Here is a 23,118-nt window from a genome sequence, read left to right as displayed (position 1 = left end):
AGGTGTTCCATCCCTGAACAATATTCCACATGAATTGGACTTTTTAAGAAATTAATCTAAATGTCAAACCTTGGATTTCGTGAGTTATGGACAGGTGGTCAATGAAGAAACTTCAGCTGTATTTGATTAGATTGTTTACCACAGATACCGACCTGTGTACTTTAAATGTTCTATAAATACTAACATTAACACATCAATTTACAATGTCAGTAATATGCTGCTAATAACCAAGCTGAACATATTTATTAACCCCTACAGAACTTCACTGTTACAGACGCTGATGGAAAGCTTCAGAGGACAAGTCAAATCAGATACATTTGTATACTGAAATGAAGCGGTGAATTCAGTAATGACAGGAGGATACAGACAAAAAAGGATACATTGTAAAAAAGTGTAATTTACACTGGATACTGTGTTAGACACTGTTATAAACACTGGATACTGTGTTAGATACTGTTATACACACTGGATACTGTGTTAGATACTGTTATACACATTGGATACTGTGTTAGACACTGTTATACACACTGGATACTGTGTTAGATACTGTTATACACACTGGATACTGTGTTAGACACTGTTATACACACTGGATACTGTGTTAGACACTGTTATACACACGATACTGTGTTAGACACTGTTATACACATTGGATACTGTGTTAGATACTGTTATACACACTGGATACTGTGTTAGATACTGTTATACACACTGGACACTGTGTTAGATACTGTTATACACACTGGATACTGTGTTAGATACTGTAATACACACTGGATACTGTGTTAGACACTGTTATACACACTGGATACTGTGTTAGACACTGTTATACACATTGGATACTGTGTTAGATACTGTTATACATACTGGATACTATGTTAGATACTGTTATACACACTGGATACTGTGTTAGATACTGTTATACACATTGGATACTGTGTTAGATACTGTTATACACATTGGATACTGTGTTAGACACTGTTATACACATTGGATACTGTGTTAGATACTGTTATACACACTGGATACTGTGTTATACACTGTTATACACATTGGATACTGTGTTAGATACTGTTATACACACTGGATACTGTGTTAGATACTGTTATACACACTGGATACTGTGTTAGACACTGTTATATACACTGGATACTGTGTTAGATACTGTTATACACACTGGATACTGTGTTAGATACTGTTATACACTGGATACTGTGTTAGGTACTGTTATAAACACTGGATACTGTGTTAGACACTGTTATACACTGGATACTGTGTTAGATACTGTTATACACACTGGATACTGTGTTAGATACTGTTATACACACTGGATACTGTGTTAGATACTGTTATAAACACTGGATACTGTGTTAGATACTGTTATACACACTGGATACTGTGTTAGACACTGTTATATACACTGGATATTGTGTTAGATACTGTTATACACACTGGATACTGTGTTAGACACTGTTATACACATTGGATACTGTGTTAGATACTGTTATACACACTGGATACTGTGTTAGACATTGTTATACACACTGGATACTGTGTTAGACATTGTTATACACACTGGATACTGTGTTAGACATTGTTATACACACTGGATACTGTGTTAGACACTGTTATACACACTGGATACTGTGTTAGATACTGTTATACACACTGGATACTGTGTTAGACATTGTTATACACACTGGATACTGTGTTAGACACTGTTATACACACTTGATACTGTGTTAGATACTGTTATAAACACTGGATACTGTGTTAGACACTGTTATACACTGGATACTGTGTTAGATACTGTTATACACATTGGATACTGTGTTAGATACTGTTATACACACTGGATACTGTGTTAGATACTGTTATACACACTGGCTACTGTGTTAGATACTGTTATACACATTGGATACTGTGTTAGATACTGTTATACACACTGGATACTGTGTTTGGATACTTTTGATTCAGGTAAACACCAGTTACTGTGTGATACACATTATGAGCTAAGGACAAGGACATTTCTAAATAACTTTGTCAATCTTAAAGACAATTGGAAAAGGATTTCATTTGACAACAGCCATGAATTCTAGCTTATCAGTGAACCCCCCTCCAGGAATGAACCTAACCACGATGTTAAATTCTAGCTTTAAGGATAACTCTAGCTACTATGATGGATCATGGATGCGTGATTGTCATACACTGTACTGTATCCTCGTCACTCGATACAGAAACTCTGTGTACCATGCACTCCTCACCTTGTCTTCTCTACTTGGCATCATCGGATCCCTGGGTGTCATTGGCAATATTGTGGTTATCATTGTGTTTGCGCGTACAACATCCAAACACACCTCCATGTACCTGATGTTGATGCTGGCTATCATGGACCTGATGGTGTGTATATTAGTCATTCCTTATGTAATCATCACACAGTGGCGTATGACTGTCAAGTACGATGCTTTGTGTAAAATCTTAGAGATGCTGAGGTATTTCTCCATACCAACATCTGTCATGATATTGGTAGCCATTTCCTGTGATAGATACATTCTCATCTGCACACCACCTAGTATTCGGATGACAAAGTCGGTGACTAAGATTGTAATTAGCATGATTCTGGCCATTGGGGTGATGTTTAGCATTCCACCAATCCTAGGTATCGGAGTGTATGCCACGGACTACAGCGGCAATCAGTTTTACATTGGATACTGTGTACCTAACGACCAGTACATCACGCCCCACCAACTAGACATCTATTGGTATGTTGTCACTGCAGCCTTCAGCCTCATGATCCTTATCATCTTCACCATGTACACTCTCATCTTTATACGACTGTACAAACAAAACAAGAAATGGCTGATGCGTATGCCGAAGGTGCACCCCGAGTCTCGACAGAGTTGTGAAGAGGACGATAACTCCATATTTGGCGACAGGAAGAAAAGCACTTGTGTAATGCCCAATCCTCTCTCCTCTACGAAGGAAGATGTCAGCGTGTCCACTCTCAAACATCTGGTGCCTAACCAACCAGCTACTATATTTGAGGAAAGCGAGGCATCAAAACAAATATATCAGTCCACTACCTCGTTCTCGTACTCTGATCAACGTTCTGCCATGACTCCTGCATGTTGGAAACGTTCACAGAGTGAAATGTTTAACCTAGAGCATACAGATTTAGTGAAAAAACGTAACTCCTTGGATGTAAACAAACTTCAGAGACTGAAGGAGACCAGAGTCAAGCCCAGACCAGGACCTTCAAACACCCTCATGCAGCGAACCATGCACACTGCTAATTATGTGTCCCGGAAAATGAGCAACACTTCACAAGACTACAGACTGGAAGTAAAAAAGGACATTTCCAAGTCAAAATGGAATTCCATCAGATCTTCAGTCCTCAAACGCAAAGTGTCACTGAACTTGATGTCTCAGTTCAGACAAACATCCAAGATGGCTTCTCCTAAACGGAAATCTGTGTTCAACAGTCAGAAATCAAAACGCCCAATGCACATCAAGACAACACAAGTTCTATTTATAGTTACACTTGTATATGTGATTTCCTTCCTTCCTACCTTTCTCATGTCGAATAATGTGATACCCAACAACCGAGTAATCTACTACATGTACTTCATCAACAATGCATCTAACCCTATCATATACTCTTTTATGAACCAGAGGTTTAGGATGGAGGTCGCAAAACTTTTCTGTAGGAAGTGAACACTAAACAGAGGTTTAGGACAGAGGTCACAAACTTTTTCTGTAGGAAGTGAACACTAAACAGAGGTTTAGGACAGAGGTCACAAACTTTTTCTGTAGGAAGTGAACACTAAACAGAGGTTTAGGACGGAGGTCACAAACTTTTTCTGTAGGAAGTGAACACTAAACAGAGGTTTAGGACAGAGGTCACAAATTTTTCTGTAGGAAGTGAACACTAAACAGAGGTTTAGGACGGAGGTCACAAACTTTTTCTTTAGGAAGTGAACACTAAACCGAGGTTTAGGACGGAGGTCACAAATATTTTCTGTAGGAAGTGAACACTAATTAACAGAGGTTTAGGACGGAGGTCACAAATATTTTCTGTAGGAAGTAGGTAAGATGTGATGATTTCTTTTTTTCAATCTTTAATTTTCCATTCCTATAGTGTAACCTTCCTGCTTCCCCTACCTACATGTTAACATATCATAATTGATTCAATATACAAGGACTTGTTACGTTAACTATAATACATTTAATAACAAAGGGTTTTAAAATCATGATTTCATTGTGAAATGTTCCATTTCTTTGTGCAATGTCAATGCTTGTTGGTTATATTGTCTGTATCCTAGTTCTCATTTTGAGGATTTGATTTATTAATTAATCTGGATTTGATCTAGGTTTGCCTGACAGGTGTCATCAATGAAGCAAAAGACTCTTATCCTTCAGGAACACCTGGTCTCAATATCCTTGTATTTTTAAGGGTTCCATGGCAATATATGCTTTATTAGTATTTTATCCTCATTTTATCTATGAGTTAGAATTCCTGTTTTGTTGTACATAAGTTTGCTGTTGTTTTTGTAGCCAGACTTCTACTGAATAAAGTTTTAAAGCTCTTCTGCAGCAGGTCATCAATAAATGACCAAAGTTGTAGATAGGATATTAAACAATACCAAACCAATCCTCTGCAGCAGATTTATGAAACTATTTCTGTACAGCAGTTCATAGTTTATCAGTTACATTAAGAAATATCTGATTATCACTTGTATCTAATCTGTCATAGAACTTGATTATACAATGTTATGGTGTAAATATGAACTAAATCCTCCCTTTGGTCTGTGAGATGATTTTACACAATCTTTACACAAATGTACATACTAGATGTTGTATTTACTATTGATAATAATAATATCAGAATGAAGGTGAAATATTTTATATATTAACAATGTCCTTTAACTTTGAGTAATGATATGACCTTGGAGACTTGATAGCAGAGTGATGGGAAGGTCACATCACAGAAAGTGCACTTTTAGGGTATTATTTACCTGTTGTTCAACAAAATAAACAAGACCCATTATTTGTATTCCTCAAACATAATTTCACTCAGAAAGAATCTCATAACCCCAAATTTTCCAGTGTGGTTATATATCTACGTTTTAGTTACAAGCCTGTACATAATTGGAGTCAGTAAGTTATTGTTTAAATGTGAACACCCTTTATTGTAATAGAATTTACTTCTAAGGAGTTGAGAAATGGTTCTATATATGTTTGTAACATCACGGGTCTTGTTTTCCTATTCAATGTGTTGTAACTATATTAATGTTCCTTTCTCCTAATAAATGTGATGGTAAATATAAAATGGTTTCAGCTTAATATTTTTGTAGTTTCTCCTATTTGTCATGAAAACCTGTACAGTAAGAGTAGTTCCTTGTTTATCAGGGTACAGTAACGGTAGTTCCTTGTTTATCAGGGTACAGTAACAGTGGTTCCTTGTTTATCAGGGTACAGTAACAGTAGTTCCTTGTTTATCAGGGTACAGTAACAGTAGTTCCTTGTTTATCAGGGTACAGTAACGGTTGTTCCTTGTTTATCAGGGTACAGTAACGGTTGTTCCTTGTTTATCAGGGTACAGTAACAGTGGTTCCTTGTTTATCAGGGTACAGTAACAGTAGTTCCTTGTTTATCAGGGTACAGTGACAGTAGTTCCTTGTTTATCAGGGTACAGTAACAGTAGTTCCTTGTTTATCAGGGTAAAGTAACAGTAGTTCCTTGTTTATCAGGGTACAGTAACAGTAGTTCCTTGTTTATCAGGGTACGGTAACAGTAGTTCCTTGTTTATCAGGGTACAGTAACAGTAGTTCCTTGTTTATCAGGGTACAGTAACAGTAGTTCCTTGTTTATCAGGGTACAGTAACATTTGTTCCTTGTTTATCAGGGTACAGTAACAGTAGTTCCTTGTTTATCAGGGTACAGTAACAGTAGTTCCTTGTTTATCAGGGTACAGTAACATTTGTTCCTTGTTTATCAGGGTACAGTAACAGTAGTTCCTTGTTTATCAGGGTACAGTAACTTTTGTTCCTTGTTTATCAGGGTACAGTAACAGTAGTTCCTTGTTTATCATGGTATGGTAACAATAGTTCCTTGTTTATCAGGGTACAGTAACAGTAGTTCCTTGTTTATCAGGGTACAGTAACAGTAGTTCCTTGTTTATCAGGGTACAGTTACAGTAGTTCCTTGTTTATCAGGGTACAGTAACAGTAGTTCCTTGTTTATCAGGGTACAGTAACAGTAGTTCCTTGTTTATCAGGGTACAGTAACGGTTGTTCCTTGTTTATCAAGGTACAGTAACAGTTGTTCCTTGTTTATCAGGGTACAGTAACAGTAGTTCCTTGTTTATCAGGGTACAGTAACAGTAGTTCCTTGTTTATCAGGGTACAGTAACAGTAGTTCCTTGTTTATCAGGGTACGGTAACAGTAGTTCCTTGTTGATCAGGGTACAGTAAGAGTAATTCCTTGTTTATCAGGGTACAGTAACGGTAGTTCCTTGTTTATCAGGGTACAGTAACAGCATTTCCTTGTTTATCAGGGTACAGTAACAGTGGTTCCTTGTTTATCAGGGTACAGTAACAGTATTTCCTTGTTTATCAAGGTACAGTAACAGTTGTTCCTTGTTTATCAGGGTACAGTAACAGTAGTTTCTTGTTTATCAGGGTACAGTAACAGTAGTTCCTTGTTTATCAGGGTACAGTAACAGTAGTTCCTTGTTTATCAGGGTACAGTAACAGTGTAGTTCCTTGTTTATCAGGGTACAGTAACAGTAGTTCCTTGTTTATCAGGGTACAGTAACAGTAGTTCCTTGTTTATCAGGGTACAGTAACAGTAGTTCCTTGTTTATCAGGGTACAGTAACGGTTGTTCCTTGTTTATCAGGGTACGGTAACAGTAGTTCCTTGTTTATCAGGGTACAGTAACAGTAGTTCCTTGTTTATCAGGGTACAGTAACAGTAGTTCCTTGTTTATCAGGGTACAGTAACAGTAGTTCCTTGTTTATCAAGGTACAGTAACAGTTGTTCCTTGTTTATCAGGGTACAGTAACAGTAGTTCCTTGTTTATCAGGGTACAGTAACAGTCGTTCCTTGTTTATCAGGGTACAGTAACAGTAGTTCCTTGTTTATCAGGGTACAGTAACAGTAGTTCCTTGTTTATCAGGGTACAGTAACAGTAGTTCCTTGTTTATCAGGGTACAGTAACAGTAGTTCCTTGTTTATCAGGGTACAGTAACAGTAGTTCCTTGTTTATCAGGGTACAGTAACAGTGGTTCCTTGTTTATCAGGGTACAGTAAGAGTAGTTCCTTGTTTATCAGGATACAGTAACAGTTGTTCCTTGTTTATCAGGGTACAGTAACAGTAGTTCCTTGTTTATCAGTGTACAGTAACAGTAGTTCCTTGTTTATCAGGGTACAGTAACAGTAATTCCTTGTTTATCAGGATACAGTAACAGTAGTTCCTTGTTTATCAGGGTACAGTAACAGTAGTTCCTTGTTTATCAGGGTACAGTAACAGTAGTTCCTTGTTTATCAGGGTACAGTAATGTAGTTCCTTGTTTATCAGGGTACAGTAACAGTAGTTCCTTGTTTATCAGGGTACAGTAACAGTAGTTCCTTGTTTATCAGGGTACAGTAACAGTAGTTCCTTGTTTATCAGGGTACAGTAACAGTAGTTCCTTGTTTATCAGGGTACAGTAACAGTATTTCCTTGTTTATCAGGGTACAGTAACAGTAGTTCCTTGTTTATCAGGGTACAGTAACAGTAGTTCCTTGTTTATCAGGGTACAGTAACAGTAGTTCCTTGTTTATCAGGGTACGATAACAGTAGTTCCTTGTTTATCAGGGTACAGTAACAGTAGTTCCTTGTTTATCAGGGTACAGTAACAGTAGTTCCTTGTTTATCAGGGTACAGTAACAGTAGTTCCTTGTTTATCAGGGTACAGTAACAGTAGTTCCTTGTTTATCAGGGTACAGTAACAGTAGTTCCTTGTTTATCAGGGTACAGTAACAGTAGTTCCTTGTTTATCAGGGTACAGTAACAGTAGTTCCTTGTTTATCAGGGTACAGTAACAGTAATTCCTTGTTGATCAGGGTACAGTAACAGTAGTTCCTTGTTTATCAGGGTACAGTAACAGTAGTTCTTTGTTTATCAGGGTACAGTAACAGTAATTCCTTGTTTATCAGGGTACAGTAACAGTAGTTCCTTGTTTATCAGGGTACAGTAACGGTTGTTCCTTGTTTATCAGGGTACAGTAATAGTAGTTCCTTGTTTATCAGGGTACAGTAACAGTGGTTCCTTGTTTATCAGGGTACAGTAACAGTAGTTCCTTGTTTATCAGGGTACAGTAACAGTAGTTCCTTGTTTATCAGGGTACAGTAACGGTTGTTCCTTGTTCAATAGGATACAGTAACAGTAGTTCCTTGTTTATTGAGTAAAATGTCCCATTACTTATAGTAACCCTTACCTTGACAAGCGGTCCCATTACTGGATAGCAACCCTTACCTTGACAAGCGGTCCCATTACATGATAGTAACCCTTACCTTGACAAGTGGTCCCAGTAATTGATATCAACCCTTACCTTGACAAGTGGTCCCATTATTGGATAGCAACCCTTACCTTGACAAGTGGTCCCATTATTGGATAGCAACCCTTACCTTGACAAGTGGTCCCAGTAATTGATATCAACCCTTACCTTGAAAAGTGGTCCCATTATTTGATAGTAACCCTTACCTTGACAAGTGGTCCCATTACTGGATAGCAACCCTTACCTTGACAAGTGGTCCCATTACTGGAAAGTAACCCTTACCTTGACAAGTGGTCCCAGTAATTGATAGCAACCCTTACCTTGACAAGTGGTCCCATTATTTGATAGCAACCCTTACCTTGACAAGCGGTCCCATTACTGGATAGCGACCTTTACCTTGACCAGTGGTCCCATTATTGGATAGCAACCCTTACCTTGACAAGTGGTCCCAGTAATTGATATCAACCCTTACCTTGACAAGTGGTCCCATTACTGGAAAGCAACCCTTACCTTGACAAGTGGTCCCAGTAATTGATATCAACCCTTACCTTGAAAAGTGGTCCCATTATTTGATAGTAACCCTTACCTTGACAAGCGGTCCCATTACTGGATAGCGACCTTTACCTTGACCAGTGGTCCCATTATTGGATAGCAACCCTTACCTTGACAAGTGGTCCCATTATTGGAAAGTAAACCTTACCTTGACAAGTGGTACCATTATTGGATAGCAACCCTTACCTTGACAAGTGGTCCCATTATTGGATAGCGACCCTTACCTTGACCAGTGGTCCCATTATTGGATAGCAACCCTTACCTTGACAAGCGGTCCCATTATTGGATAGCAACCCTTACCTTGACAAGTGATCCCAGTAATTGATAGCAACCCTTACCTTGACAAGTGGTACCATTATTGGATAGCAACCCTTACCTTGACAAGTGATCCCAGTAATTGATATCAACCCTTACCTTGACAAGTGGTCCCATTATTGGAAAGTAACCCTTACCTTGACAAGTGGTCCCATTATTGGAAAGTAACCCTTACCTTGACAAGTGGTCCCATTACTGGATAGCAACTCTTACCTTGACAAGTGGTCCCAGGAATTGATATCAACCCTTACCTTGACAAGTGATCCCAGTAATTGATAGCAACCTTTACCTTGACAAGTTGTCCCATTATTGGATAGCAACCCTTACCTTGACAAGTGGTCCCAGTAATTGATATCAACCCTTACCTTGAAAAGTGGTCCCATTATTGGAAAGTAACCCTTACCTTGACAAGTGGTCCCATTATTGGATAGGAACCCTTACCTTGACAAGTGGTCCCATTACTGGATAGCAACCCTTACCTTGACAAGTGGTCCCATTACTGGATAGCAACCCTTACCTTGACAAGTGGTCCCAGTAATTGATATCAACCCTTACCTTGACAAATGGTCCCATTATTGGATAGCAACCCTTACCTTGACAAGTGGTCCCATTATTGGATAGCAACCCTTACATTGACAAGTGGTCCCATTACTGGATAGCGACACTTACCTTGACCAGTGGTCCCATTATTTCCACAAACAGAATCTGATCAAATGGAATGTTTGTTAGTTTGCTGAGCTCTCTCTTCAGGGCTCGATACTTCTCGTCCATGTTTAGTCTCAAACCATACTTCTTTGGAATAGTTCCCTCTAGTCGCATCACTATAACACAGGACAGAATATCACTGTAGGCATTCTAAGGCATGTCACAGAATCACGGACAGTGGCAATGTTCCTCCTGATCATTGTGGCAAAATGCTACCAGGAACTAATTTTGTGAAGCAATTTTTTTTTTAATTTTATGGGCATCAGCATTGCATTTACAAATAGTTGCTAGATTTGTGTCCATGCATCAAAAATACAAGATCTAAAATATGTAGAATTTTGATGACTTCAATGCAAAAAATAAACAACATAACCATTTGAAGTATGGACTGAACAAACTATGTATGATGAAAAAAAATGAGTTTCCCTTGTTAGCTTAACAGTTATATTTTTCATCTCCGTTCCACACATCACCTGAGAAAGTGTATAAAGCTCTGCGTTATGTGCCTTAACACAAGATCAGGTGATGGTAACTGCATGAACTTTTTGTTGAACTATGGTGATCAGAACTTCCTAATGTGTGTTCTTGCTGTCTTCGATGGAAAAGTATCACAAAAGTCTTATTTTTGCTACTATTCCTGACAGATGAGGCAAAGATACTAGTTAAAGGACATTTGATAACAGGGAAATACATGGTTTATAGTCTTACCTATGACCTCGAGGTGTATACAACTTTCCATAGGTAGGGGAAGAGACAGGTAGTTGAACGGATCAAATCTCACACTGACATGGCTACACTCCTGACATCTAACCTCAGACTTTAATTGACCATGGAAAAAGTCAACTATAATCGATTGGTTCCTCTTCAGGTGATTTTCCCATGCCTACAATTTCAGTTAATTGAGAAAAGACATTTTAAAAAGCATGCACCTTATAATCAACGGTAACCCTACTATAACTAGAGTTGTATCCAGAGGGATAACTAATACCCCCCCGTGGGCGTCTATAGTTGAGCAGGACATTGGTGAGTGTAATCATATCTAATCCAGTCAGTTATTACATTTTATGAATGACAATATTAAGACACCAATCGATCCAAAACCAGCTTCAATTTATAAATATACATGATATACACCATCCAATACTGCAATTGTACATCGGTCCGGTTACAAATATTTAATGCTCCTGATAACCTTGTAAATTGACTTGTGTTTATTTTAGTTGGGCATAACTTCATGCCAAGTTTGGTTAAAATCTGTTTTGTACTTTAGTAGGACTTGTCCGGATAAGCCCCAACCAATCAGAAGTCAGTGGCCATTTTGAAAAATGCATTATCGTAAAAAGAAAGTCAGGATGCACAACTACATATTGTACTGATTTTACATGCCAAGTTTTGTTGAAATTGGAACAGTACTTTAGTAGGAGTTGTCCGGACAAGATTATGGGATGATGAACAGACAGACGGACAGACCGATTCCAGTATACCGCCCCTAACTTCGTTACGGGGGCTATAAATATATAAGACTATGAGACTTAAAATATTCAAAAGGCCTAAAGATTAGTAAGAAGTCATGAAATATTTACTGCAGACCTAATATTTTATGTCGAGTCATTGAATATTTACTGTAGGCCTAATATTTAATGTCAAATCATTAAATATTTACTGCAGACCTAATATTTAATATTGAGTCATTAAATATTTACTGCAGACCTAATATTAATGATGACAAATGTAAAACCTGAATACACACCTCCTCTGCTACTGTATTATCTGGTCGTCCATCACTGTCTTTCAGCTCAACATAAGGTTTGTCATGGACCCTGGTAATCATCAACATATACAAGTATAGGGTTATATAACATCATTGTTCTAGCTTACATTAGATTTCACCCTGAAACACTAGCTTAGTCTAAATTTCCTCCTGAAACACTAACTTAGACTAGATTTCACCCTGAAACACTAACTTAGACTAGATTTCAACTTGAAACACTACCTTACACTAGATTTCACCCTGAAAACTACCTTACACTAGATTTCACCCTGAAACACTAACTTAGACTAGATTTCACCCTGAAACACTACCTTACACTAGATTTCACCCTGAAACACTAACTTACACTAGATTTCACCCTGAAACACTAACTTAGACTAGATTTCACCCTGAAACACTACCTTACACTAGATTTCACCCTGAAACACTAACTTACACTAGATTTCACCCTGAAACATTAACTTAGACCAGATTTCACCCTGAAACACTAACTTACACTAGATTTAATCCCCAAACATTAGCTTAGACAAGATTTCACCTGAAACACTAACTTAAATTAGATTTAATCCTGAAACACTAGCTTAGACTAGATTTCACCCTGAAACACTGGCTTAAACTAGATCTTACCCCGAAACAATAGCTTACACTAGATTTCCACCTGAAATGCATGCTTAGACTAGATTTAAATCTGAAACACTAGCTTAGACTAAATTTCAACCCGAAACATTTTTTAAACTTCAAAAGTCTCATCAACAAATTTTCCTGAAACTTTTCAACATTCATGATACTATGTGGTTGTCAATTGTTAAAATTTCTCTTTTTTTTCTCCACCAATGTAAATACAATATATAATGAAATATCAGGTATTTAATCAATCACTACCTGTTGAGATCTTCATGAAGGCCGTCCAATAGAAAGCTTAATAGTTCCTGAGAGTCATGCTGCTGGAAACCATTAAAACGAGGTGCATATTTTCCTATTGTCCACTGTAAATAATGGAAAGAAACCTCTAATGTCAACAATACTGGTAGATACATGTACAATACAGATAAGTACATAAAATAACAATTACAAACAATACATAATGTTTGAAAATCTATTTTGAGGTGGTTTGGAGAGTAGATACACTAGTTTGAGAGGGTAAATTCCTAAGTTTGAGGGGAGTGTAAGCAGCAGATGCAGTCCCTAAGTTTGAGGATGTTTGAGGATGTTTGGGGATGTTTGGGGATGTTTTGGGATGTTTTGGGGATATTTGAGGATGTTTGAGGATGTTTGGTGATGTTTGAGGATGTTTGGTGACAATTAAGGAAGTTTTGAGGATATGTGAGGATGCTTGAGGATGTTTGAGGATGTTTTGGGATGTTTTGGGGATGTTTGGGGATGTTTGAGGATGTTTGAGGATGTTTGGTGACGATTAAGGAAGTTTTGAGGATGTGTGAGGATGTGTGAGGATGCTTGAGGATGTTTTGGGATGTTTTGGGATGTTTGAGGATGTTTTGGGATGTTTTAGGGATGTTTGAGGATGTCTGGGTATGTTTGAGGATGTCTGAGAATGTTTGGTGATATTTGAGGATGTTTTGAGAGTATATACATTGTAATTATAGTAGTTTGAGAGGTATATACAAACCCTTGTTTTGAGAGTATTTACATTGTAATTATGGTAGTTTGAGAGGTATATACAAACCCTTGTTTTGAGAGTATTTACATTGTAATTATGGTAGTTTGTGAGGTATATACAAACCCTTGTTTTGAGAGTATTTACATTGTAATTATGGTAGTTTGAAAGGTATATACAAACCCTTGTTTTGAGAGTATTTACATTGTAATTATGGTAGTTTGAGAGGTATATACAAACCCTAAGTTTGAGGGGAGCTATTGACTTGGCTGTCCCACTCCAGAGGTCTTTGACTAGATCACCATACCGTTGAGCAATATGTCCTTTCATACCCAGAGGGTTTGTCCTGTCAACCAACAGAAGTTCATAAAGATTAATGTGATGGTAATGAGACATCATCAAGGTGTAACAACAGTCCAATAGGGCCTGTATTGTTCACCGGATTAAAAGCATTCCAATAAGAATTACACTCTTCCTATATATACAACAGTTACTGTAAGATTTCCCGATATCAAGGACCAACAATGACTCCACAGCAGCTTTTGGTTCCATAAATACAACATAGGATTAACAGGTAATGATATCATACAACATAGGATTAACAGGTAAGGATATCATACAACATAGGATTAACAGGTAAGGATATCATACAACATAGGATTAACAGGTAAGGATATCATACAACATAGGATTAACAGGTAAGGATATCAACTATGTCATGAATGGGATTAACGTAGTTGCATGATAGTTTATCTATTCATGTCATGTAAGTTTCCTTATGGTTGGAATCCCTTGTAAAAGGTAACACAAGGGACCATACCTTCATCTGCAGGGGTTACTCTAATTTGACTTCATGAAGAGTACACTTTCAAGGTTTTTTGGAAGAATTCTACACTATGCTAAGCCCTTGTTATGGCAAAGAGTTGCACAAACAGACACCATGCCAAGTCCTATCCCTCTGTACTTAAAAAAAAGAAGTACAAACCTGTTGAGTTCAAACAGGTGTAGACCACCAATGAAGTAGTGAGTGAGAGGCCAGGTGTTGGACACACACTGAACTGCTGCATTCATAAAACATGTATTGCCAAGGTTGTTTAGGCCAGTCGCACCTTTCTGGGTAGGAGCTGCAAGGCACAATAAATCAAATATACAAACTCAATCAATGGGAAAGCTTCATTAAGATTATTTTGTTGATAAAATAATTAATCTGCAATTAGCTGAGGGGGTCAATTCCTGATCTCATTAACTCAAAATAGAGAAGATTTTAATAACAGGACAATTAAATAGCATTTTCTGGCATTTCTGCTGATCTGCAATATAGATATACGGACGTATTACCCTGCATGGGCCTATTACTGAACAAATATGGTAATGTTCACCATGGAAATTCAAACTATGATTTACTGTGGAAAGAAATTCTGGACTTTGGTTAGTTGTGAAGAGTTTATAACATTTGGATACTGTTGTATTAAAATCTAAACTTGTGTGTATCTCAGTAGAGCATGCCTGTTAGGCAATTAAAAAATAATTAACTGGTTCTCATGCCCACCCGCACCCAAAAAAATGCAGCCACATTAACAATTTTATCGCAAAAACAATAAAATAAAATTGCACTAATCGTTTGTAACATTGGGGAAAAAAATCCAGAAAAATTGTTCTGCATTCCGGTTTGCACTTTAGTCTGGCCGATATTTCAAGAGTTTGAACGAAAAGCAGTTACAATCACTGAAGAGACCTAGCAAATGGCTGACTATCTCCACGCAGATGATGGCTTTGATATCAGAAGCCTCGAAAAGGATAAACAATAATACTGCCATGGAATATACTTGGTGATTTTTGGAAGCTTGTACCATGGCAGAACTATACTTTTCGACATAGGATGGGTCCATGAGGATGTAGGCATGGACGTTTCCTGACAAACATATTTCCTTTTTGTGATGATTTTGCTGTTTCTTGTTAAAATTAATGAACACAGAAGTTGCTTCAAAGCATTTATTAAAATATTTCTTTTTGATGTGAATGAAAAAAAAAAAAAAAAATTGTCCTCATCTGTTTTGCTTCCACAAAAATGATTAAAACACCCCTCTCCCTTATCTATTTTCCCCCAATTGACCTGAGAGCCAACTAATTAATTTTGTATGGCCTTATATAACAATGTTACTTCTGGGTGTTGTTCATAGGGTGAAAAATAACTAACCTTGGTCTTTACGAAAAGTTTTGTTCTTGGCTAGCTGTGACATTTCTTCTGGCCAAGTGAGATCTTTGTTACGAACTGAAAAAGAAAGCAAGAATTATTATAGTGTTCGAACCAATTGTGAGGGCAGCTTTTCATTCGAAGACAATAATTGTTTACATCACAGAGATGATTGCAATATCTCATTCAAAGATAATGATTGTCTACAGTGGGAAGGTGAGGGCCATATTTCATCCTAAGACAATAGTTGTATATAGCAGATAGGCAAAGAAATACTTCATACCAAGATAATTATAGTCTATAGTGGCCTACATGATAAGAAACTCTGATTTTATTTGTTCATATGGCACTATATTGCCAAATATAGGATATAGGGTATTATAGTTGGCCAGACAATGTATGATGTAGGATACTTACTCTCTATAAGGACGAGTTGGTTTTCCTCTACGTAACACTCCTCTATCAACATGTTGTCATCGTCCAGCAATGACATGTTCTGTAATACAATCACACAAATCTTATAGTTGTTAATGATGCTCATTGAAAACTTATTTAAAAATCTGACTAAAAAAAGAAATCATGTACTTTTTATGTATGAAGGACACAGTTTCAGAAGTTGAATGTAGGAATTGGAACCATGAACAGTCCCAACAGTGATTAGTGTAAGTGTAGTGAAGAATATTTCTCTCCGAAAATTGTAAAATAATATACATGTTTATATATATATGGGGTAGTGAAATAATTCTAACAGTGTGGACAATGAAAAATCTCAAATTTTCCAGGCAATCCACCCCTTTATCAAGACACAGAGAATACAAATACAATCACATGATATATAAACAGTAGTAGAAAATACAGTAAGAGTAATATTTTTGGTAGTAGTTGAAACAACAACCATGAACCCTTCGGTTGGTGTGTGCCAAATATATACAGTAAAACCTCGTTATATCACCACCTTCTGTTCTCCGCGATTTTGGCTGATATAACGAGTTTGGCGGTATATCGGGTTTGCCGCTCAAACCCAAGTTTGCTGTCCAAACACTATAAAAATGTTTCCCTAACAACTGTTGACTTTGAAAATCAAAAACAATTTATTCATATCAAAATATTGCATCGAATTTTACATATACATGTATATGCTTTGATAAGAAATAAATATTAATTTCAATTATTTTCTTGAGAATGTCATCGTAATTTACATCACATGATCTAGTAATCATAACATGATTTTCACCGTTACCTCGTTTAACTGTGTGCATGTTCTACCGGGTGCCGAAAAACGTTCAAAACAAACTGTTGAAAAGATAAACATTTCTGAATATCTGATTCAGCCGTAGAATGCTTGTGTTCTAGAAATTTGACAACGTTTCATCATTAACTCGCGCGAGTTATGTTTTTAGATCTTTGTCCAGGGTTTCCTGTATTATTAACGTTGCGTTATCACGTGGTACAATACCTCTGTGTATCCGACATCTAACTGTTGTCTCTGGAGTAACAGAGTCCCATGATATTTTAACAAAGCGTGAAGCGGTATCACAAAAGTGAGTTTTATTCATCATAACTTACAAAACTTACCTAAAGAAATACCACAAAGCACTAGCCATGGTTCATTGATTTCATGGGACTCAATTTGGCGATATTACCGAGGTCAGTATGATATTATTTTTACCGTTTGTACTGGAAATATGATGGTGGATGGCAGTATGCGAGTTTGGCAGTAAAACAGGTGCATTAGCGTGGTAGGAAATCTGCTCTGAATGAATTCATGGCGATAAGCGAGTTTGGGGGTATAACAGGGTGGCAATATAACGGGGTTTTACTGTATATGTATCCCCTAGTTGCCTCCCTTAAAAACAGTGAAAGTGACCTTGACCTTGACCAAAAAACACATGAAACTTGAACTTGTCTGCAATATTATGGTTCTTTATCGTTGTATGAATTTTTATCAAAAACCCCTCAGGGTATGAAGCTGCTAGAGCGCTGACAATCTTTGCTGTTACATTAATACATACAAGATGGATGGAAAGGAAAGCTATAGTCACCAGTAGTCACCCAGGTTTTACTGGTAGGGCACTTATAACATGTATATATAGTGCTTGATATGTTCATGTTACTATACAAGGTATTGTCATACAAAAAGTAGATTATATCCAGGATATATAGTTTTAATTGTTTTTGGATACTGAGGCCAGGACAGGTGGCCATTTACATACATCCTCTTTCTGTCCAATCTTCCAGAGTCGCATATCCTCCCTGTTGAGCCTCAGTTTGGTGCACAAGAACTCATACACCTGTTGTAAGGAGTGCTGCTGGCTGAATGTTGCTGAGTACGCCACAAACCGCCGTGGTGTTGGGGGGTTGTTAGCCACAAAGTTTGTCATTGCTGTAAAGATAAATACATTTATAAGACCATGAATAAACCTCATTCTATTTTTTGATATTATATCAATATTTTGTTGTGTATATTCCGTTTATCATCATCTCAGATGTGTGTACCAGAGGTCAGGTTTCCTTAATGAGAGGTGAAGCGTAGGACCTCTGATTTACTAGTCGGATGCTCTATTGTCTGAGCCGAAGAATTAATTGTCCCTTGCTGAACTAGTGGGAAGCGGCTAGCATGCTGACAGGGTGATACTGCACATACATGTACAATGAATGCATAACATTGAATGCAGTGGCAGAGTTACCATTAAACCGACTTCACAGGCACTGTATGTTTTGATCAAGGACACAACCACAACAGGTCCTGCCTATTTCTCAGCTTCCCAAGAAACACAAACTGGCACAGGTAAGGAGCATCGGACCACGTACCTCAGATCTTCACCTATGAGGGTTACATGGCAAGCGCTCTAACCAACTGAGCTATCGTAGCCCTTATTTCTACATGCACTGTACAAATAACTGAAACAGGATCAACGCCTTAAATTGGCTTTTTGTCAATACTGTTGAAAACTGTACAATTTTGATGATATTTTCATGAAACAGTGATATGTTAGATAGATATCATGGAATTTGAATGAGGGATTTTATGAAATGCATCACAAAAACATTTTGCAAAATTTTAAAAAATTACAAGACAATCGACCTAAGGGTTTTAACTTTCTCTTGTCTTATGAGTCAAAGTAGAAAATAACTTTCAGGAATAGTTGTGCACAAAAATACCATTAGTACATAATATAAAGAGACGATCACCCAGGGGCTTAAACTTTCTCTTGAGTAAATGTAGAAAAACTTTCAGAAATAGATGTGTATAAACATACCATTAGTAGCATATACATATATATTTGCTATGATAAACTTTGAGTTATAACTGTACCGTTATTTGTAGGACATATAGAAGAGTTTATTACAATAAGATTAGAAGAAGTTGAAAAAAGTTTTCAATTTAAACAGCAGAATCTCAAAAAGATGTTAAAAATGTTAAAATAATATCTCAAGATAGTCTGAGTTGTAAATACGTAGTATGTGTTTGAACTTTACACCTGGATACCATTTTGAGTTAATTATATAGTTCCTCTAGTTTTACACCTGTGTATAGACATGCTAAATGATAATGTTATTCCACAGATTAAATGAAAACCTGTTAAATGGTAGAATAAATATCACATTTCACATATCTATGTGGTACTTGCCATTTTTACAGGCTGTAAATATCAAAGAAATCAAAATATAAATTATAAAACGAACAAAACAACAAGAAGTTTTATCTTAAAGACCAAATGTGGACAACTGTTGAAAATAAAAAGTCAATAAAATATCTATGCATGCTTCCCTTTCACTTAAATGTAAATTACTCTAAAGACAGATCTATAAAGAATGAAAAACTGCTGTGACAATAAAGACAATTATATATATCCTGCTTGATGCTTTTTCTAAAATTCTTTCTTCCCTTTTTGAAATTATTTTAGAGTGTATAATGTAAAATCTTTATCTTTGTATAATGATTCTGATATAGACTTCCCATCTGATGAGACAGAGGCCGTAACATTCTATATCATATCATCTGATGAGACAGAGGCCGTAACATTCTATATCATAACATCTGATGAGACAGAGGCCGTAACATTCTATATCATATCATCTGATGAGACAGAGGCCGTAACATTCTATATCATATCTGATGAGACAGAGGCCGTAACATTCTATATCATATCATCTGATGAGACAAAGGCCGTAACATTCTATATCATATCACCTGATGAGACAGAGGCCGTAACATTCTATATCATATCATCTGATGAGACAGAGGCCGTAACATTCTATATCATAACATCTGATGAGACAGAGGCCGTAACATTCTATATCATATCATCTGATGAGACAGAGGCCGTAACATTCTATATCATATCATCTGATGAGACAGAGGCCGTAACATTCTATATCATAACATCTGATGAGACAGAGGCCGTAACATTCTATATCATATCATCTGATGAGACAGAGGCCGTAACATTCTATATCATATCTGATGAGACAGAGGCCGTAACATTCTATATCATATCATCTGATGAGACAGAGGCCGTAACATTCTATATCATATCTGATGAGACAGAGGCCGTAACATTCTATATCATATCATCTGATGAGACAGAGGCCGTAACATTCTATATCATATCTGATGAGACAGAGGCCGTAACATTCTATATCATATCATCTGATGAGACAGAGGCCGTAACATTCTATATCATATCATCTGATGAGACAGAGGCCGTAACATTCTATATCATATCATCTGATGAGACAGAGGCCGTAACATTCTATATCATATCATCTGATGAGACAGAGGCCGTAACATTCTATATCATATCTGATGAGACAGAGGCCGTAACATTCTATATCATATCTGATGAGACAGAGGCCGTAACATTCTATATCATATCTGATGAGACAGAGGCCGTAACATTCTATATCATATCATCTGATGAGACAGAGGCCGTAACATTCTATATCATATCTGATGAGACAGAGGCCGTAACATTCTATATCATATCTGATGAGACAGAGGCCGTAACATTCTATATCATATCATCTGATGAGACAGAGGCCGTAACATTCTATATCATATCATCTGATGAGACAGAGGCCGTAACATTCTATATCATATCATCTGATGAGACAGAGGCCGTAACATTCTATATCATATCATCTGATGAGACAAAGGCCGTAACATTCTATATCATATCATCTGATGAGACAGAGGCCGTAACATTCTATACCATATCTGATGAGACAGAGGCCGTAACATTCTATATCATATCATCTGATGAGACAGAGGCCGTAACATTCTATATCATAACATCTGATGAGACAGTGGCCGTAACATTCTATATCATATCATCTGATGAGACAGAGGCCGTAACATTCTAAAATATCCTGTGATGAGACAGAGGCGTAATATTCTATATCATATCATCTGATGAGACAGAGGCCGTAACATTCTATATCATATCATCTGATGAGACAGAGGCCGTAACATTCTATATCATATCTGATGAGACAGAGGCCGTAACATTCTATATCATATCATGTGATGAGACAGAGGCCGTAACATTCTATATCATATCATGTGATGAGACAGAGGCCGTAACATTCTATAGCATACGGTAAACCTCTGGTTAGTTTGAACAAAATTAAATAAATAGTGACGAACCTGTTCGAATTATTCAAAATTATGCTTCAGAAGATAAGCGCGAGTTCGAACTATACCTATCCGAGTCTATATATCGACGAAAATCTCGGCAGAGTAAAATCATTAGACACAAACACATGCATTGTAGATCTGATACGTAACAACGGCGGCCTGAACAATGGCAAATTTATAAATAAGTAAAATGATAGTATTTTATCTTATTCAATGTCAATTGATCGTTAAGCGTTCTTCATTTTGCGATAACTATGATGGTTATTGCGCGAAGCCGCTCGAGCAATGCAAAGCCTATAGGCCCCAAAACAGTACAGTACACAATTCATTTGTGACACAAAAGTAAAACATTTGTACAGTATAATCTCCGCATGGCTATATTTTTTATCTGAATCAAAAACTATCGCTTTATTATTGTAATAAATGGTCTCTTTAATACATCGAAAGCATAGTCTACATAACTTGTTGCGTTTACGAAAGCACTACAGTAAAAATAGGCGATATATGTTGATAAAATTAGGTCAGCTAGAACATCAACATGTCTGCTTTTAAATATGCCCAGTGTTTTATCTACCAAACATATATTTGATACCTGCAAAATTATCCATCACTAATTGGGACACCTGCAGATTGTTTTGACTGGATATGAATGCTTTTCATGTAACTTAGCATGACCGGGCGGCCAATCCTTTCAACTTTACCGCAAACGACACCTGATGAGACAGAGGCCGTAACATTCTATATCATATCATCTGATGAGACAGAGGCCGTAATATTCTATATTGTATCATCTGATGAGACAGAGGCCATAACATTCTATATCATATCATCTGATGAGACAGAGGCCGTAACATTCTATATCATATCATCTGATGAGACAGAGGCCGTAACATTCTACATCGTATCATCTGATGAGACAGAGGCCGTAACATTCTATATCATATTATCTGATGAGACAGAGGCCGTAACATTCTATACCATATTATCTGATGAGACAGAGGCCGTAACATTCTATATCATATTATCTGATGAGACAGAGGCCGTAACATTCTATATCGTATCATCTGATGAGACAGAGGCCGTAACATTCTGTCATATCATCTGATGAGACAGAGGCCGTAACATTATATATCATATCATCTGATGAGACAGAGGCCGTAACATTCTATATCATATCATCTGATGAGACAGAGGCCGTAACATTCTATATCATATTATCTGATGAGACAGAGGCCGTAACATTCTATATCATATCATCTGATGAGACAGAGGCCGTAACATTCTATATCATAACATCTGATGAGACAGAGGCCGCAACATTCTATATCATATCATCTGATGAGACAGAGGCCGCAACATTCTATATCATATCATCTGATGAGACAGAGGCGTAACATTCTATATCATATCATCTGATGAGACAGAGGCCGCAACATTCTATATCATATCACCTGATGAGACAGAGGCCATAACATTCTATATCATATCATCTGATGAGACAGAGGCCGCAACATTCTATATCATATCATCTGATGAGACAGAGGCCGTAACATTCTATATCATATCATCTGATGAGACAGAGGCCGCAACATTATATATCATATCACCGGATGAGACAGAGGCCATAACATTCTATATCATATCATCTGATGAGACAGAGGCGTAACATTCTATATCATATCGTCTGATGAGACAGAGGCCGTAACATTCTATATCATATCATCTGATGAGACAGAGGCTGCAACATTCTATATCATATCATCTGATGAGACAGAGGCCGTAAC

General features: G+C 37.1%; 2 protein-coding genes across 2 annotated transcripts in view; one reads left to right on the top strand and one right to left on the bottom strand.

Moving 5' to 3' along the window:
* The window catches only part of LOC117333217 (ubiquitin carboxyl-terminal hydrolase 32-like), an 89,849-nt gene that overhangs the window by 19,462 nt on the left and 47,269 nt on the right, over positions 1 to 23,118 (bottom strand). The window contains 9 exon segments of the mRNA XM_033892398.1: positions 10,078 to 10,229; positions 10,822 to 10,996; positions 11,864 to 11,933; positions 12,767 to 12,870; positions 13,740 to 13,845; positions 14,485 to 14,623; positions 15,697 to 15,771; positions 16,111 to 16,189; positions 17,907 to 18,076. Of these exon segments, the coding sequence (XP_033748289.1) occupies positions 10,078 to 10,229; positions 10,822 to 10,996; positions 11,864 to 11,933; positions 12,767 to 12,870; positions 13,740 to 13,845; positions 14,485 to 14,623; positions 15,697 to 15,771; positions 16,111 to 16,189; positions 17,907 to 18,076 (1,070 nt within the window).
* Positions 175 to 5,329, top strand: LOC117333218. The gene has a single exon (XM_033892400.1). It carries the CDS (start codon positions 2,089 to 2,091, stop codon positions 3,712 to 3,714), a length of 1,626 nt encoding a protein of 541 aa, XP_033748291.1. The 5' UTR covers positions 175 to 2,088; the 3' UTR covers positions 3,715 to 5,329.

The sequence above is a fragment of the Pecten maximus genome, chromosome 8 (genome assembly GCF_902652985.1).
Source record: "Pecten maximus chromosome 8, xPecMax1.1, whole genome shotgun sequence".
NCBI classification, from domain to species: domain Eukaryota; kingdom Metazoa; phylum Mollusca; class Bivalvia; order Pectinida; family Pectinidae; genus Pecten; species Pecten maximus.
This window is presented reverse-complemented; position numbering and strand designations above follow the sequence as displayed.

Coding starts and splice junctions, on each gene's coding strand:
- LOC117333218 (XM_033892400.1), top strand. CDS start 2,089: ATGAATTCTAGCTTATCAGTGAACCCCCCTCCAGGAATGAACCTAACC.